At 41.7% G+C, this 20543-nt stretch overlaps 1 protein-coding gene across 3 annotated transcripts in view; it reads left to right on the forward strand.

Moving 5' to 3' along the window:
- Pcsk5 (proprotein convertase subtilisin/kexin type 5) overlaps nucleotides 1-20543 on the forward strand; it is a 434973-nt gene that overhangs the window by 196607 nt on the left and 217823 nt on the right. For all 3 annotated transcript variants that reach the window (XM_059259884.1, XM_059259894.1, XM_059259903.1), the window contains exon 9: nucleotides 9656-9756. In XM_059259884.1, the coding sequence (XP_059115867.1) occupies nucleotides 9656-9756 (101 nt within the window). The remainder of the gene's footprint in view (nucleotides 1-9655; nucleotides 9757-20543) is intronic.

A 20543-nucleotide genomic window follows, 5' to 3' on the forward strand; every position in this document is an offset into this window, starting at 1 on the left:
TACAAAGTAAAACACTTAAGGAGAATGTACAGAGATGAGCAAGACTAGACGTTTCTGGTTTGTTTAATTAAAAACTGATGCCCCTTACCAAGATTTTGACATCATTATAGAACTGTAAACATCTGGAAATACCTCTTTTGCTTTCCAGTAGAAAACTGTGTGTTCTCTAGCTTGTCACCTAGGTATACCAGTGCCCTGTGACACCCATCTCTGCATCACAAAGTACCTGAGAAACTCCCAGACAAGAGTCCCACCATTGTCGGGTGGTGGTGGCACACGCCTTTAATCCCAGCACTCGGGAGGTAGAGGCAGGCAGAGCTCTGTGAGTTTGAGGCCAGCCAGGGCTACAGAGTGAGATTCAGGAAAGGTACAAAACTACACAGAGAAGCCTTGTCTCGAAAAAACAAACAAACAAAAAAAGAGTCCCACCATTTAGTTCTACAGTCTGAGGATCTGCAACAAGCTCACACTTGCTCCCAAGCATCTTGTGACCTGGCCAGTCTTGTTGTTCCTGTGGTACCATTGCTGTGGGGATGGTATTAATCAGTTCCATAAATGCCTTCTCTAAAAGAAGCGTGTAGTCTAACAGACAAATATCAAAACAGGAGGAAGTGTGCCCCGTATTCTTGATGGAACGCATCATATGATTTGGCCTGAACAACCTCAGAATCATGTCAGTGAGGTTCATTCCCTAGATCTGGGTGTAGATGTAACCAACCATCTTATTAAATAAGAAACACAGATCCAATGCAAAGAATAAAGCCAAGAGGTCAGAGCTAAGAGCTAAAACCTTACCCTTCCTCCTGCAGTGGTCCTACCTCTCCAAAAGAGAGCTACTTCCTGTGTTAAAGTCTTTATATAGACTTTCTGTTCTGCCTTCTCATTGGTTATAAACCCAACCACATGACCGCCTCGTCACGGCCTGTCTGTATAGACTTCCAGGTCTTCTATGGTTGGTATTGAGATTAAAGGTGTGTATATCCAATACTGGCTGTATCCCTGAACACACAGAGACTTACCTAGCTCTGCCTACCAAATGCTGGTATTACAAGCATACTCCACCACCGCCTGGCTTTCCTATGGCTTGCTAATAGCTCTGACCCCCGGGCAACTTTATTTATTAACATACAAATAACATTTTAATACAAATAAAATATCACCATACCTGGGCACCAATATGTTTGTAATTGTGCAGCACTTGTTGTGACTCATGAACAAAACCATAGAGCAAGTGTGAGCTCCATATGTTTACAGTTCTGTAATGAAGTCAAAATCTTGCTGAGGGGCGAGAGCTTGGAAACCTGGACACCATGACTGGATGTCAGTGTCTTTCTGTGAGATCTTATTCTTTATTTTCCCTTTACCAACTGGGTGCATATTTAATTCTTCCTTATATCTACTTTGTGATTATTCTCTTTCTGAAAGGAAATTTCCATTTATTAAGAATCAGAAACTTACTGTTTTGCTTATGGGATGATGTCTTCAGACTAGAGGTAAAGGAAGTAACCCAGGCATTTCCTAATGGAACTAATTGGTGTCTTGCCACACTGGTGCACACTGGCCACTGGCGCAGGGACATAACATCTTGTGTAAAAACAGGGGGTTCATTCTAGATTACAGTATTTCTGTAATAAATTAATCTTTAAGGTCATCCGTTTCTTATTACAAAGGCCAAACAGTTATTCATCTCTACGTTTTCTCTTTCTCTTTACCTAGTTCTTCAATTCTTTTCTTTTTGTCTGCACCCTCAAATTACCCACAAAGGAAGAGGAGATTTGGAAGCTATTTGAATTCAGTGTCTGACTTCCTACTGACCACCTAGTGCTAAGCCGCCAACTCAGAGTCTTGACCTCTTCAACTATAAAATTGAGGTGACACCCACATGGCCTCAGAGATTCCCAGGAGACAGTAAGAAACCAAGGATAGTGACAGCCTGAGTCTGAGTGTCTGGTGTGCATTTGACTCTGTTAGTGGCTGGCATTATTGTCCTGAGGCCTGTGCAGCCTTCTGCATCCTGGAAGGTTAGTTGATCACATCTCTGTTCACAGAGTTTCTTGTTGCACCTTCCTTTTTCCTAGCCATAAATTCCCATGGTCTGTTCCACCAACCCCATAAAGAAAGCCACTGTGATCAGGAACATGTTAACAGCCTGAACATGAGTGGAATTGGCAGCAACATCAGATTTTTATGGTCCAGCTGACCCCCTTTCGTTCCAGATGTCAGGATGATGAATAAGCCCACAGTGCGCCCAGGACCTTGCCACCACCAGGCTTTGAACCTAGACGCCTGTGGTCTCCGGGTGATGCCTGCATCCTGTTAGTGGCATCCATGATGGAGTGCTGCAGGAGTGTCACTGTCTTCTTTGTACTGGGCCCCTTCCCTGAGCCATTCATTTCCCTCTGTCACTCGCTGCCTCGCCAGGAAAGCACGGTTGTCGTTCTTCATTCCTAAGAGCACCTTTGTGATTTGAACCGAGACAGCTGCTGAGGATCTGAGGGACAGGAAAGATCTCTCATCTGCTTCTAGGAAAGCACTTTGTTAAATAAACTTTACATATCTGGGACAAAAGATCTTTTCATGATTTGGAAGCAGGAAAGCTTGCCCTGGGTTTCAAAAGATAGCGAGGACTGCGTAGCTGCGTGTCCTTCCTTTACTAGTAACTCAACAGTAGGTGCTGGCATTATATTCACATTCACATAGACTTGGGGCCTTAGTAGCCTGACAGCTTATTCCGGCCAATGAAGCTCCCAGAATGTCAGGAGTATAATAAGAAGCTCTTTTCTAAACAAAATGATCAGAAATGACTGTTGTTTGTTTGCAACAAAATCTCATTTAGCCTAAGGTGACTCCATGGTCCTTCTGCCTCAGCCTTCCAAGTGTTAAGATTGCTGCTATGACCTGCCTCATCCACTCAACAGATTTTTTTTAAATTTATTTTTATTATTTTTAATTATGTGTACTCTGAGGGCCATGTATGTACATATTTGTTGCAGGTGCCCTCAGAAGACAGATGTGTCAGTTCCCAGAGATCTAGAATTACAGGGGGTTGTGAGCCATCTGACCTGGATGCTGGGAGCCACATTCAGGTCCTCTGCTAGGTCATTATCTTCTCTTAACCACTGAGCCACCTCCCCAGCCCACCCTGACCAGCTAGTGTAAAGCCCTGACTTGAAGTAATGCTTTTCTTTTCGTAATTGTGTACATAATATTCTGTATCTCATGTGACGCATTTACAGTTGTCATAACATGTCATACACATAACATTTGTGGCCTTTCTGTTGAGAACCTGACACAGCACTCTGCATGTTGACTGAAACCTTTCATGATATCCTGAAAACCCTGTGTACAGGGATCATCTTGTTCAATTCACAGATGAGAAAACAGAAACTTGAAAGGCTAGGAAGAAAACAGATAGCTGGCCTGTTGGGAGCCTAGGTTCCAGTCAAGCAGAAGGAAGCCCAAGCCCATCTATCATCAGTGTGCCATCATGCCCCAACACTTGTCAGAGCATCCGTTGTGGAGCTGTGTAGAGAAGGGTGGTTGCTTACCTGGTGTTTTCTTAATGGTTGCCTACCCCATTTTTCTACCTTGCTCTTCCTAATTGAATTTCTGGCCTCTACCCTTTTAAAAATGTCCTCAGTCAGACATATAAACCTGAAGCAGCATTAGCAACAGACTCCCAAGCCTAAAGCAGTGTTAGCAACAGACTCCCAAGATGGCGCCTCTGTGTGATCAAAGCAGGATGGCGTTCTCTGCAGAAGACTCCCTCTAGGAGCACCTTGCCTGGTGTGTCCCTTCAGCTAGGTATCCTCGAGTTGCACTCTGCAGAGGAGTGTGCCTCTGTGCTCCCTGCATTTGGGATCCTGCCTTCCACCGCCCTCTCTCAGTCAGCTTTCCTTCCCAGTGTACTTAGCCTCACTTGACACTATTGTCTACATTCTTCATTTACTGTCTGATTTTCATGCCAGAGTGGAAACTACTTGAGAACGAAGAGTCTGTGCTCTTGGCTAGAGCTGGAGCTCCATAAGTGTCTATGCAAAAATAGCCATGTAAAAATAACCTTCATGAAAGGTAAACATCGATCGAGTTATTTACGGTGGAAAATCATAAAATTTATGTGTGTAACAACCCATACAAGCAATCAAAATTTTGTCTTTCAAACCTCACTACTTCCATAGCTTTCCCCTATTGTATTGTATAACTAAAAGTCTATTCAGTCATTCCTACCAGAAAATTGTTTCTTTTAGAACTTGTTCTGCCTTTGACTCCCTGCCCCCAAGTCATTTGTCCTACTCATTAGGCTTTGGGCTCCTTTGTGTTCCTGTTGGAAGAGGTTCTCTGAGCCATGCTTTGGGTAATAAGCATTCTACTTTCTTCTTCTGATATCATTTTACTTATATGTGTTCAAAACACACATGCAGCCTGAAGTATCTCAGGGGTGGCCACAGAGACCAAGTCCAGGTGGAGGAATTACCCCACTGCTCTTAATGCTGGTAAGCACTCACATTTCTCCTGTAGAGGTGCCCTGCTCTCCGGCTCTCCTGCCTCCTCTGGCACACACTGCTGTTTCAAATGCGGTCACTGTTCACATCAGATCCTTCACTGCCATCTCCTCTGCTCCTTTAGGTTTAGAAAATTTCATTCTCTTCTTTTAAAAAAAAAAAATCTCATTCTTTCTGTTTCTTGAGTAAGTAAATAGAAGAACAAGTCCAGATGTGTTCAGTAGGTTGACCCACATTCTCCTCAGAATGTAACAGAGCATACAGGAACCCTGCTTGCTGTACTGCTTGCTGGCAGGCAGGGCCCCAAGGCTGTTCTGCTGTCACTGCGGTCATGGCTGGAGGTCTGACCCTGTTGCCCTTGTCCTCATGGGTGACTGCACTCTAAAACTCTGCTTTTCTTATATTGCTGGTTCAGGATTTAGTATCTTCCCTACCTACTAACTGCCCTATTGCTCTGCATCCTGGAGCAAGGTAATTAGCCTTGCCGAACCTCCTTTTCCTTAGCTGTTAATGATATACTACTTTTCTTGCAAACATCCCCTGGCTGTATGGAATGCTCTTCACCCAGGCTTATTTACTTCCTCACTCACCGTCAGTTGCTAATAGTAGTTTGAGGAGAAGCCTGCAGGTTGGAATTGTGAGGTTAATGGCTATACTTTAATCCTTGGATTGGTTTTTGTTTTATTTATCTGTTGGTTGGTTGTTTTGTTGGTTGGTTAGTTGGTTGTTTTTTTGAGACAGGGTTTCTCGGTGTAACAGCTCTGGCTGTCCTGGAACTCACTTTGTAGATCAGACTGGCCTCAAACTCACAGAGATTGCCTGCTTCGGCCCTCCCACGTGCTGGGATTAAAGATGTGCACTGCCACCACCTGGCTAATCCTTGGATTGTAAATTAACACACCCGTAACTTTTCTGGGATGATTCTAAGTTTCCTGGAGTCCTGATTGAACAGTCAAAGGAAAAGTGACCTTGAAGTGTTTCTAAATAAATGGAAAAGTTCAGAGTGTAAAATGAAGTAAGTGTAGCTAAGGGAGCTGGGTGCAAGCAGTTCTACTTAGCAGACAAATACTCGCTCTTGTTGCAATGTAGAACTCAGCTGTACAGTACGGTAGTGTAGACATGACACAAGACAGGATCCCTGTTTAGAGAAGCAGCCTCATCCCTTATACGCCACATTTCTAGGTTCTCTTAGCAATATGGGAGGGGTTGGTGTTTTGTACTGAATTATTCCTACTCACTGAATTCTGTACCCATCTTGGTGACATCCGTGGACTCAGAAATCATTCAGTGGTTCTTATTTCTGTCCGTGTCATTGTACTTAGTAGTGAGCTACACCCAGCTCATTGTCTCTGCCCTTTACCACAATTGCTGTGTCTGAAACAGCTCAAGGAACACATTTCCAACCCAAATCCAAGTCAGCACTAGGAACAAATTCACCCTAACAGACAGCAAAAGTCATTTCATGTTTTAAAAATATCTTTTCAGTTGCTCTTTTAACAGGTGTGAGGCAATCTGGCACCTTCAAAGTAAAAAGGATCACAGGGCATCAGGGAGAGAGGACACTTATCGTAGGTTGCTGTAAAAGCTTGTCACTTAGGGCCCAAGTCAATCTGTGCTGAGATTCCCTGGAGAATGGTATCAACAGGCCACAGTCAAAAGCCCAATCAGCTCCAATAATGAACTGTGAAGTATTAGGAAATAAAAGCCTAGTGAGAAAAGTGGTGGTTCTTCTCAAGGATCCTGGCTGGGGCTGAACAAGAAAAGATGACATCTGTAACTTTGTGGAGTCCAAAACCCCATCTGCTACTGATCCTGTGAGGCTGGAAATCTAATTTGCCCATCAGGATAACTTTGATCTGCTCAGGGCCTGCGTCCTCTCCAGTTTCCTTCTCGGTGATGGACACAAATGATATTTTCTTGAGCAACTTCAGTTCTTTGGATACAAATTCTGTTTCTGATTTGGGTGGTGAATTGAGAGAATTCGGAGCAGGCGAGACTGCCACCGGGATGGAGACCAAATTCTGAGACATGCTCGAGGGAGTCTGAAGCAAGAGCGTGTCCGCCCTGTGTTATGGGCTGCACACTGGATGACACTTTCCTTTAAGGTGAACTGGAGGATCCTATGTTCTGTTTCCTGTGCCTTGTGATGAGTGCTGTTACCCCAGGTTGTTCTGGTTTTAAACCATCTTCTAGGTTGCACATTCCACGGTGACCTTTGCTTTTTCTTTCTGCAGATAGCCATAAATATATCCTGGTATTCTGGCTTCTTTTAATGGTAGAACCTTACCTTAGATGCTCCTGGTAATTTACACCTGAACATATCTTCTACTGATGGTAACTTCCTATTGAAATGACCCAGCTGGAATTCCACTTAGAGCAGAGAAGAGAGGGCAATGTCTTTGTTTCTTCTTTTCCCTGAGTCTTTTAACCTCCAAGTTCCCATCACCTTTCTGCTCCACACCCCCTCCAACTCCTTTCATTTAGTTCAAATGATTGAAAAAAGTTAGAGCACAGTGGTGACTTGAATCCCACACAAAGTCATCGAAATTGATAGAACCTGACACACTATTGGTATCTCTAAGTAGCTTTTCATGTAAGTATATGTTATATGTGTATGTGCCTGGTGACTATAAAAGGATGAGGTGTATTTGTGCTATGGACCCTACAGCATAAACTATTTCTTGTTCATGTTTGGCCAGAACTGGCTATTTGTGAGGTTTATCGATGCTGAACACACTCTCCAAGTGTTCCTTCTGGACCTAAGTCTGTGCATTGGAAGTGTCTGGTACAGCTGAAGAAGTAGGGAAATAGCATGAAAAGGCTTCAATCCAGTCACAATTCACTGAAAAACATTAACACTTGCACAAAGGAATGTGACCATGGGATGAGGTATAATACAAAAAACTTTGTCTCTTAAGACCATCTCTCAAAAACAGGGACTCTGGAGACATAGAAATAAGTCATTTCTGATGCGTTCATGCTTGGACTCAGAGACTGTACCTCAGAAAACAACTATAAAGATTCCCCCGCTATGATTTAAAGTGGGGTAGAAATGCCTTTTTAAAAATTTACTTATTATTGTGGGTGTATGCTGTGTGAGGGGTGAAGCAATTTTCTTTGTCTACCTTTACACGATGTTAAGAGATCACACTAGGTTGCCAGGTTTGCAGAGTAACTGTTCTACCCTCTGAGCCATCTCTCCACCCCCCAAAATGCCTCTTTTATGATCCAGCAACCCCACTTCTGGTATTATATTCAAGAGAATTTAAAATCAGATTTAAAAAAGTATTCTGCATTTTGTGTACATTTGGAACACTGTTCAGCAACCAAACATGGAAGGAAGCCCAATGTCCATCAACAGATGAGTGATTTGGAAAGTATAGCATAATGGAATATTGGTCAGTGTTTTTAAAGAAGGGCTCTGTCATGCATGAAGCTTCAGGACATCACATGTGAGTTAATCCAATCAGTAAGAGACAGATACTAAGTGATTTCACTTAAATGAGGTACTTACTCAAACACATCACAGGAAGCATAGTAGTGGTGAGAGGTCAGAGTCAGAGCAACTGTCTTTCTGAGATCCATTTGTGCAGATGAGAAAGGTCCTCGAGACCCAAGACAGCGGTGTGTCGTGAATAATACTATACACACAAAAACTGCCAGGAGGGTTAGCTTATGCTACACCTTTTTTAAGTCAATTAAAACCCTAGGAAGTTTCTTTACATTTAGGTGAGCACAGCTCTATTGGCCTACATCACCATGTCCCTGTGGTTCGACATATTACTCTCCCACCTCTTTTGTGTCAGTGTTCATACTTCTGTGATACAGGTCATCTGGTAGGTAGCGTTACACGTGTCAAAAGAGATGGTAGACATGCTGTTGTGGGAAACTGAGCAGGCTGAGATGCTGCTCTGGTTCTAAAACATAATGTAAAATTCCCTTCCAGGGGCTGCGGCATAGAAGAGTTGTAAGGGTGATTGTTTGGGTGGGGTGTCCACCTGTTCCTAAACCGGCTTCAGCTCATCTCAGTCCGCTTAGGAAAACAACGGCCGTGCTTTCTGCTGCCTCTACGCACTGTCTTTCTGCCCAGCTTCCACATCAGCTCGGTTCTCTGTAATGTGTGGTGACACACTTGTCTTCGTGCCAAAGAAAGGTTTACTGGTATCAGCCAGTGACTGCAGCATGTCCCCTGATTCATCTCCCCATCAAACACAAAGTCAGTCCCAATGGAGCAAAATGGATTCCTGTCCAGGAGGAATTTTTTTTTTTAATCTGAGGGGTATTGCAATGATTTCTAAAGTCATATTCTATAGTACTTAATTTCTCATGTTAAGGAGAATTTAAATTTAATTTTCTTTCTTGGTGAGACAATAATGAAACGCAGACTGGGAACCATTGCCTCTGCTGAATGGTAATAGAATTCAGTCAGAGCTGAACCGAACTGGATCCAAGCCAAGAAAATAAAATGATCTAGTTTTCACATTTTGATTGCAAGGTAAAATTGGAAAAGTAGCTAGCCTCTTATATATAATGTGCAAGCAGACACTGCCTTAGCTGTGTGTGAGGTACAGGAGTCCAACCCTTGCTCTTCCTGTCCATGTGACACCTTTGAGGAAGCCTTAACCCATCCATGCAACATTCTAATGAATTCTAGAAAAGTCCACAAGCAAAGATCACGTGTATGCGGGACTGTTTCTTGAAACCTGTTCTTCCCCCGAAGTTATAATTTAGAGAATGCAGGAGCTGTATAGTTTATCCCTTCATCTACGGACACCAGGTTTGGTGTCTGGTTATTCATTTAACGTATTTAATTCATTTAAAATGTGGGTCAATTAAATAATTTCCATTTTAATGCAGAGTGGAACTAAGGTGAGGCACACACGGTGTATACACTGCAGACTTTTAGGAGCCACAGACACGACCTTGAGGTTCTGAGCTGGGGTTCACCCCCGTTCCTATTCTGCTTGTCATGAAGTCGATTTCCAGTCATTTGTTTTATAACGGCAATTCTTTGAAAGTGAATGGTCACGGGGGCCTGGAAACATTGAGTTTAAAGTTAATTTTTAATTCTTCTCCATCTGCTTTGTGAGTAAACTTCTTGCTATGACACAGACTGTCCTCAGGGCCTGAAGTTTTCCACTTCTGTTTTTCAGATCACGACTGACCTAAGGCAACGATGCACGGACAATCACACGGGGACGTCAGCCTCAGCCCCCATGGCTGCTGGCATTATTGCCCTGGCCCTGGAAGCCAAGTAAGCCTGATCTCTCTGTCTTCACTGGTGACAAGCCCCTATCTCTAAGAACATGCTCCCTTCCCCTGTATAGATAATCTGTAGCAGAATAGCCCAGGAGATAACTTTTCATGCCATTGTTTAAATTTTCAGTGATTTGGGCTTTCAAACATTTTTTATTGCTGGGAATAGTGGCTCACACCTGTAATCCCAGCACCTGGGAGGTTGAGGTAAGAGGACTGCAGATTTGAGACTAGTCTAGGCTACCTAACAAGTTCCAGGTCAGCACAAGATACATAACAAAGGATATATTATAAGACCCTGTCTCAAACTAACAAACAAACAAAAAAAAAAAAACCAAAAGAACAAATAAGCAAAACTCATTCAAAGAAAATTTGGGGTTTATATATGCATTAAAAAGCAAGCTGTGCTGTGTGGTTCCTTCATTATGGAGTCACAGGTATTAGCCATTTGCCTGCAACAGTCTTGTCCTGTTGTTTTTCTTTTAGTCTCGGAATGTTCCTGTGAGCCTCAGACAGGTTACTAACACCTCCATTCCTGGTCCCCTTCTCAGCAAGGCAGTTCAGAGTCCAGGACAATGCTGTCACAGATTGACTCAGTAGAAGAGGATATGTCCAAGTCACATGGGGCAGGATCCCACAGACAGAGACAACACATGTATCTCAGCCTTGCTCTGGCCCATCTAGTCAAAGCGTTCAAAAGACCTTTTAAAAGGACGCATAAGCTGTTTGTATGTGACACCTCCTCTTCTCTCAAAACAAATGGGACATAGCTTTTCGAAAACCTTGTACAGATGTAAAATCTCCTTGCCTCAATTTCAAAACCCTAAAATGTCCAGAAAAACGGAAAGTTCTCTTGTAAATTTAACACCCAGATTTATTTGATAGACTGATTTCTTGCTATTTCTGTCCTTCCTTATCCCACACACTGTGAAGATGCCTACCTTCACTGTATCAATATTCATGCATATGATGACCTGCTGACTCAGCACTCACTAGAGGTTTTGTATTATACCTGCAATTAACACCATTTCTGAAAACAAATTCATGAGTTCCGCACACATCTGGTGCAAGGATTTGTTTTTTGTTTTTCGTTTTTTGTCTTTTAAGGAGGATCTGAGGCTGTGTTCTCTGAGGTTCTCCCTGCATGACGATCCTAAGAAAATAGAACTGTAGTAATGACATCAGCATTTTCCAAAAGACGCCTGCCTTGCTCCCCTGGGGATGATGCAAAACTCTTCTGCTGGCTGCACCTAGAGTTCAGCACCTGCAGGTGGACGGGAAGAGTCCTGAGACTGAGCAAGCCTGGGCCCTGCCATTAGAACGGGCTAGTTCATTCTCAGTATTCAAATGGCTCCTCACCAACTGTAGCTACCATCCTAGCAAGGAGACAGGAGACACAGTTAACAACTCCCTAATACAGTGTGCCTGCGGCATGTAAAGCCGTGCACTGTAAGAGGAAGCAAGCACCGCCTCCAGATCTGGTGCCATAGCTCTGGGTGGCTGCCCACCTAAGCCTTTTCAGTGGATGGTATCCAAGTTCCCATGAACCTTTGGGTTCCTTTTTGACAAGACTAAATGTGAAGTCATTTTAAACATACTCTATTTCTTAAGGTGCTGGACTTTTGGGTTTGGCAAAGAACCGGCACTTACTCTCTGAAATTCTCACTTTACAACTTTTCACTCGGTGTTCTGGCAGCAGGAGTGAGTTAAGTGTCTGTGATTTTTAATTTGCTGGAGTCTGAATAGGATTTTGGGGTCAGGGGAGGATTTTTTTTCTGAAATTCTAGGTGGTTTCTCTGGAATATTTTCCTATTCATGAAATATTGACGGAAAATAAAAACCCAGAATTCATTACTACCTCACTCCCACATAGAGACCAGAATCTCAAACTCAGACTTGGCCTCCCAACATGTAACTGCTGCTGGACATGCTAAGCTGACTCTCAATTCTTTGAGAAATTACTGTAACCCCATTTTTTCTAAAGACAGTTTTTTTAAACACCATTTTAGCTAGCATGTACAATCCTCCTGTTAGGTCCCCCATCCCCCTTCTCAGTGACACAAGGTCATCTGGAAGCTGCAGAACACATTGAGAGAGTACAGCTACCTTCCTTGCTTCTCCATGTTGAGGATTTCTGAACATTTGTTCCTGCCAAATTGTCACAAGTAGAGGGTAACCTATATTCTCCAAATACAGGTTACCTGGAAACCACTGTATTTTAAGAGTTTTAGCAATCCAGTTCAGTCACGGCCCTATAATAAGCAGTAAATAAACAGTCTGATAAAATGAGAAGGAATAGGCCTTTCCATGTAACTCTATTGATTTGACCTACAGGCTAACCTCTGCCTATAAGTGAGGCTGAAAATTACAGGAGAGAGGTCTGAGTTCTCTAGGAGTGGGTCAGGAGTGGCATGAAACCAGCACCAGAATAAGCACTGGGGTTGGAGTTTGAGTAAAAATTATCTAAAAGGAAGAAATTGCAGAGCGGAGCTCAAATAACAGTGTCCCGAGGCTGCAATTGCTCTCCAGCTAAGCCTGGGCTATGCCCAGCTCATTATCCACTTCCTGAGACCCTAGCCTTGCAATCTCCTCTTATACTCGGTAATGATGGGCCTTGGCATTTTGATATTCAGCCTTTACCAGCACAAGCCATCAGTATTCCCTTGTATGGAAACAGGAGAGAAAGATGCAGCAGACAGAACTACTGCTTGCAAGGGTCTCCTCCTTCCCAGGTGCTCAGTCTGCCCACACAGAGTCTGCTAAGCAGCAGATAATCTGAACGTTCAGGTCAGCATGCTGTAAGCAGAGGGGCTGATCCCAGTTTAACTGCATGGCCCTGTTACCCCTCCACTGAAAAGACCAATGTGTCACTAGGCTGCGGTGTTTGCTTGGCATAGGGACACTGGAGAAAGCTCACATTCCCAGCTTCCCTAAGCCTGCTTTCCCTCAGGGATTTGTTGAGGTCACTAGGAATGCGAGTCACATTATTGAAGGTAGTATTTCTTCTATTGGCCTCAGCTAAGGACCAAAAGAACAAATACAAAGAAAATCTGATAAGTTTAAAGTGTACAGATCTCTTATCCAAACTTAACGACTATTAGATCATGAAATAATTTTTCGGTGGCGTCTCATAGGATTCCCTGAACATCATCATTCTTCTGGATATACAAACCTTGCATTGCAACAAATGGTGATGTAATAAGCCCCCATATCCTTGATTAACAGATCAGTTTCTGGGCAGGTTGAGATAGCTCCGTGGGTAAAGGTACTTGCCACCAAACTTGAGGACTTGGGTTTAATCCCCAGGACCCACATGGTAGAAAGAATTAACTTGCGTAAGTTGCCTACTGACCTCCATGACCATACTGTGATATGTGTGTGTTTCCCAACACACATAAATAAAAATAAGTAAATGATAAAATGTAAGGTTTTAGAATTGAAAAAAAAGAATGGCAAATCATCATCTGGTTCATGGGTTCACATTCATAGATCCTATCAACCACATTCTAATGTTTTGAGAAAAAGATGGCATCTTTACTAAATGTGTACAGGCGTGTTTTTCTTATCATTATTCTCTTAGCCATGCAGGACAGCAACAGCTGTCTTAGCATCAACCTAGATGTTAGGGTAATCTGAAGATGAATATAGCTTGTGGCACTGTGCCAGGGTTATTTGCAACACTGCATCTTTTTACAGAAGGACTTGATCATCTGTGAGCTCTGAGGTTTGCCAAGGGTCCTGAGGCCAGTGCCCCACAGAAAAGATGGATTCTGTTCCCAAGGGAACTTGATTCTTCCTCTCCCTCTTTCTCTTCTCTTTGTGACTCTGGTCTCTTGGCTTATTAGGTGATTTCTCCCATTCCCTTACTCTTCTAAAGCCCATGAGCAATTTCAAGATAAGTGAAAACATCATTAATGTAAAGGGGAGAAAAACTAATGTTTGTGTTAAAGAGCTCTTGACACATTTATCACTTCAGAAAGTTTATAGTATGCCAGTATTGGGGATTTTGTAGATTTTAAAATAATTTCATGGTTTTTCAGCTGATCAGATAGGGAATACAGAGTCAGTAATTGCTAGGGAACTAATTGCCATGGAGGCCATTATTAAAAATGATATGCTGTCATGGAATATAACTATAGAAGTTCAGGCTGGATTGAATATTGTGGGGAGTGGGCCTCTTCTAGTGGTGAGTATGTACCTGATGTCAGCTAAGCAGTGCAGTATGGCACCACATCTGCAGGGGTCTGCATCGAGCTCAGCACTCACCCAGTGCTCTAGACTCAGAGGATGATGGCAGCTCACAGTGCGGGATGGCTCCACATCTGCAGGGGTCTGCATTGAGCTCAGTACTCACCCAGTGCTCTAGACTCATAGGATAATGGCAGCTCAGCAGTGCGGGATGGCACCACATCTGCAGGGGTCTGTGTCTAGACCTCTGTACTCACCCAGTGCTCTAGACTCAGTGGACAAACAGCATAGAGAGAGTGATAGCAAATGATGTTTCCTGTAAAACAGTTTATAAAATTAAAAGAACTGACATTTAGAAAAGCGGAGTGCTTGGAGCAAAATGCCGTGTTTTGCTGAAAACTGGCACGGAAAAGTAAAATGTCAACATTAGCTCACGGAACTCAAATGTTGTGCTCACCATTGCAAAGGTGGAAGATTGGAAAATATACATTCAGCAATCAAGCAATGTTACTCCACATAGTGAGTGATAAGTAAGAGGGACTGAATCAGGTAGGAACTTCTGAAATTATTTAAGATATAGGGGTTATGCCTAGAAAGACTCTTCCATAAATCCTTGGTTTAATCTGAAAGCCTCTTCTACAAATTTCATCTCTAAGTAGGCTATGGAATAACTTACTTTGAGAAAACTTAATACATCTAAATTAAACTTAAAGAATAAACAAATAAATATACTAGAAGTGTTCCTGATATATAGTAAGCCTTGGGTGCCCTAGTATTTTGTACACACATGTACACACGCACACATTGCCAAATGGGTTCATCCACTCTACCTTTATTACCTATCTGTTATTTCTTGTTTCCATTGGTTTTTAGAATGTCTCATATAGGTATATATGAAGCATATACAGACTATAGAATATTCTAGATTGTTTAGATAGTCTTTATGGTACTGATATTTTCATATGTAATACTTCTCAATTGAAACTTAAACTCATTGGGATTAAAGATTATGCTTTATAATCTTTATTTATGTTTAGATAACAATTATACTCAACACTAGGGGAAAACTTTAAGGCAGTGTAGCATATACAAAGAGAATTGGGTAGGGCATAATTGAGTTGTTTTTTTTTTAAGTCACTAGCTATGAAAGCTAAAATCTCACCAGGGAAGCAAATGTTCACTGGCAGATATACACGATTCATTCATGAAAGCTTAAAAAAAAAAAAAACTCAGGGGAGTGACTGTGGACGGCGTAAGACATGGTTGAAAATAGAAATAGTTAGCTTGATGATTCGGGCTGAGGCAGTGCTCTTTTATATCCTCTGCGTACCTCAGCATTTCATTTTTAACTAGGTTGATTCCTAACAAACAGAGATTAATTCATCTATTAAAACAGTTTTGTTTTTCTCCAAGAGGACTGAGTCCTAAATCAGCTGGCAGAATTACTTGCTTGCATGTATGTGGTTTTCACCCTTCAGGTCCTTCCACTGATGCTTGTTATTGACTTTTCCCTCCTTTGCATTCTATGAGTCCCCCTCTGAGCTCCTAAGGAAGTCCTTCTTTGGTCCTGAGTGGGAGAGTCAGACCAGCATGACCCAAGTGTGAAGAGTGGCTGCAAAGTCAAAGGGGGATTCACACCATCTGCTATGGCTTTGAAATAGAGTTCTGAATGGTCTTCTCTCAAGAGATTAAACAGCCTGCAATTTTTGCAATTTCATAAGCCCAGCCACGCTGGTTTTCTGTAGTTCTGTCTTATCCACCACTGTGTCTTTTGCCTCCCTTTGCCCTACAAGCTATCCTGTGGATGTGTAAGAAAAATAGAGGGCAGTGCCCTCATGTATGACCCACTTAATGTAAGTTACCTGGGGCTGTTGAAACAATACCTGGCGTTTGTTACAAACTAGTTCTGAGTTAAAGCAACTCACTGGGAGCTTCAGATTCCTAGAACTGAACACGATCAAGGGAGATCATTCTGAGTTAAAGCAACTCACTGGGAGCTTCAGATTCCTAGAACTGAACACGATCAAGGGAGATCGTACAAGAAGGGCTTGATAGCCACAAGCATTCCTAAATAAAATACCCGGATTAGCATCTGGGTAATGAGATCCTGTAACCAATCTTATCTTCTTTGTTGTCGTCATCTTAATTAAAAACACATTTCACTATTAACTGTTCTGTTGAGAATTTTCCCAAGAGCCACATTAAACTGTATGAAATGTGCAGTGGGTGGGGAGCACAATGTGTTTGATTGTGGAGGTAGCATTAGAAAAAACATACCCGCTCTTTCCCTCCACCCCAGGAGAGTTTTATTTCACTTAGAACTTAGAAAACCCATGTTCAGTGAAACATACAGACACAAGAGCCCAGATTCTGTAGGATTCCAAGGCCAAGGGACCAGAGCATTGCATGCCCCCTGTCTGGTTACTTAAGAGTTTTGTGTGTATTGTAATACTGTCGTTCAGACTTGGAATTCAGCTGAGGTTTCTGGCATGAGAAAGATGAGTGAATTAAAAGGCCATCAGGAAGGAGAGTTGACAAGGTTTATGGGGTTAAAAGCAGCACACATTTCAACTTGAGGCTGAGCGGACAGAGTAGGGATGTCCTGTCCTGGATTATTCCCTATAGTGAAATAATTGTAACCAGACACACAGAGCAGTTACCACAGGCCTTCTGCCAGGACTGTGCATGAAAATAGCTTTGTTATGTCTACATACACACAGACAATACACTCTGTCCTCTAGCACTTTTCAAGTTCAAATTATATAGAAGCCAATTTTTCCTGGACTTGCCCAACTTTGTGCCTTAAGTAACAGTTTCAAACAGGATGATTTCCAAAGGTGTCCATTATGACTGAAAAAGCCCTGGTCAACAGGCTCATTCACTTGAATTATCTTGAGAGTTGGCCAGGGTTTCCATCACCTTCTCTTAGATGAGAGATCAGCACCATGTTGGAGACTTGAACTGCTGCAGAGACAAACTGAAGACAGAAAATTCTAAGGGATACTTAACTGGCTCCTTTTGTTTAACTATGTTTAACTATATTTTTATGTCTTTCACTGAAAATATGCAATTCTTATTATTATAATAATATTTTCAAATAAGGATGGTAGCAACCATCAAACCTATTCCTTGTATCACTGGTCAAATCCCATTTCTAAACAACCACACAGCAGGAAAGTGTTACATTACACATAACCAATATGTGTGGAAGGAGGCAGATAAAGTATTTGGAAAATTCTAAATAGCTTCAAAAGGAGTCTGATCAAAGTAAGGGTAATAGACAGAGAGAGAGAAGTAAGCAGATTGGATGTATATTTTGCACGTACCACATTCAGGAAATGTGTTAGATTATATATCTTGAGGAAAAGGAAGAAAAGAAGGCTGAGGTCTACGTTGCTTTGCTGAACTTAGTCTGGTACCATTTATAGAAATAAATACACTTTATTCTTTGCCATGGGATTCTGGGAATTCTAAGAGGCATAAAACCTACTGAGACAAGATGTCCCTGGGCCTAGATGCCTTACAATGAGAACTGTGGTAAATGCCTTGGGCAATTATTGACTGAATTCAGTGTGCCAATTCCCACAGCAGTTATTCTGATCATTAGTTAATCCTCAAAAAATGCCTACCGCTGTGTTTATAAATGCTATAAATGACTGACAGTTTACTTTTTAAAGTGAAAAATAGTGACTATGGATTTCTTTGCATTATAAATTACATGCTTGCTCCTGTGTTCTTTGATACAGCAGGTTGCTCGCAGTAGATATTAACCCTTACATGGGTAACCAATAACATTGCTTAGAAAACCTACTAGTGTCTTAATGAGTTTATAGGAAATGTGTAAAATGTAGTATTTCAATTTAATCTCTTAGGAGGTTTTGGATTTCCTTCATTGCTAGGAAATTTTTTTTTTGTAATAGTGCCTATGGTTAATCTCTAAGAACTAAAAGTATAATAAGGACTGAAAGTCCATTTCTTCGCACCATTGCTTATGGCCCATCCCCTAGCTTCATCAAGTATCTCTGAAGACTCTATCTTGAAACCCAGTTACAGTTCAACTATGTTTCTACACCAGGTGTTCTTGGAATGATGTATAGTTTTTGTTCATTTAATTTTTTTTAAGAATTTAATACATAAATACTATATTTACATCATTTCTACCCCTCTCTCCCTCACCTCCTCCAACACCTCCTATGTTCCCACTCCCTCTCAGATTCATGACATTATTATTGTTAGGTATGTAGTGTGTGTGTGTGTGTATCTAACTTGCTGAATTCATTTAGTGTTCTTATATGTACATGTTTAGGGCCGACCCTTTGTGATTCCATAACCTAATTGGGGAGATTGGCCCTGGAGAAGACTGACTCTCCCTCTCTCTCTCATTTATTGCCTATAGCTCTTTATTAGAAGTGAGACCTTGTAAAATTTCACCCATCCATGTTGGCATGTCAGCCAATTTTGTTGAAATTTCATGGATACAGCTTCCCAGTCATATCTAGAAGACAATGCCAAGCAGTAGGCATCCTGAACCTCTGGGTCTTAAAATCTCTTCGCCATCTCATCCATGATTTTCTGTGAGTCTTAGCTGAATGGGTTGTGTTACCAATCTGTCTATCATCTTAAGTTGAGTTTTCACAAGTCAAGAAGGATTTTGTTTGTTGGCTTGGAAACCTTTGTTATTTTGGTTTGCATTTATTTGTTTTTGTTTTGGTTTGGTTTGGTTTTATTTAAATAGTCTCATATCCCAGACTGGTCTGGAATTCATTTTGGATTATAGACTGAACTCAATCTCACTCTTCTCCTGCTGCAGTCCAAAAAGTCAGCCCAGATCTGGGTGTGGTGATGCATGACTTTTTGAATCAGTAGAGCCTATGCCTACACTGTTTTAGTCCATAAATTTTACTAGGATATTTTTGTTTCATTCATTCTAAACAAAATAATTATCCATGTGGACACTAGGGCCTAATTTTAGTAATTAGCTCACACCATGTGTGGCTTTTTTTTTAGTTTTCTTTTATAAAATCTTAATCATAATACATTTCCCATCAGTGTGAGAGAGGAAAGGAAAAATGAAATATAAATGAAAGATTGGAAAGCATGTCATTCATACTGATATCAACAAGTCAGCTACATCATTTATCATGTTGAAACTCCCTTACAGTATCCCAGAAGACTATGAAGTCTGGCAATGTCACTCCTAACCACTGAAAAGACCACAGCCCAGACTGCACATCCTATATGTGAGGCCAAAGATCCTTCTTGCCATTGACCATACACAAGTGTGCATAGTGCAGCAAAGGGCAAACAATAAAGCAATGAAAAATGAGTCACTAACTTCCTTCCGCCGTGGGGATGCTCTTTGCCATATACTGAGCTATATTTTTGATTACCAATCTCACTTAACCCCCAAAGCATCACTCAAAAGCAGGTGTCATCATCTATATTTCAGATATAGAAAATGAAATTTAGAAATCTTCAGAGAGTAAGTGGTATGTCTAGAAAATAAACCCAAAGTCATGTGACTTAGTGGGAAATACTGCTTATATACAATTAGTGAATGATGACAAAAAGGGAGGGAGAGAGGAAGGGAGGGAAGGAGGAAAGCGGGGTACAGAGAGGGGAGGAGTAAGGAAAGCAAGAAGTCTTCCTGCAGTTGTTGAGAGTTGTGTACAGGTATCAGTTTCAGAGTCTGTAAATAGTACACTACCATGACATCAAGTTTCATTTAAGTCTGAATGTTGACTGTATCAAGAAATATTTGTTGAGTTTTTCTTGCTACTGTAATGTATTTTGAAAGACACTTTCACGAGTCTGAAATGGTAATGTATCTTACAAGTCATAGTCACAAATGTATAGCATCATCGTTTTGATGTCATTGAGCCTGTGCCTGTCACTGTGCTAAGAACTGGAGTGCCTCTGAGCAAACATACATGGTCCATGCTGATAGTGCAGGGTGAGCACATGTGTGTGTGTTTGGTTTTGAACCTAGCTCCCGTACACCTATATTCCTATTAACAGATGGAAGATAATTATGCCTGGTGTGGAAAGGAAAAACGAAGCCAAGCATGGTGTGGTGGCACAGGGTGATTGTGAGTTAGAACAGGAAAGGAACATTAATGATAAAGGATAAGGAAAGCCATCAAAAAAATAATCACATTCATGACTGGAGTTACAGGGTAATCCAACTGACTTTATCCTTGGCTGTTGTCTTAGAGTTTCTGTTGCTGTGAAGAGACACCATGACTATGACAGCTCTTATAAAGGAAAACATTTCATTGGCACTGGCTGACAGTCTCAAAAGTTTAGTCCATTATTGTCATGATGGGAAACATGGCATGCACGCAGGCATGGTTCTGGAGAAGGAGCTGAGAGTTCTACATCCTAATCCACAAACAGCAGAAGCAACTATGTACTGCATGTAGCTTGAGCATATGAGACCTCAAAGCCCGCCTCCACAGTGACGCACTTCCTCCTAATAGTGCCACTTCCTACGGCTCAAGCATTCAAACACATGGGTCTATGGGGCCATTCCTATTGAAACCACCACAAGCTGTCTTCAATTTTTATTGGACTATTTGATGGCCAAATTAACCACAT

This window comes from Peromyscus eremicus, chromosome 1, assembly GCF_949786415.1.
Source record: "Peromyscus eremicus chromosome 1, PerEre_H2_v1, whole genome shotgun sequence".
Lineage (NCBI taxonomy): Eukaryota > Metazoa > Chordata > Mammalia > Rodentia > Cricetidae > Peromyscus > Peromyscus eremicus.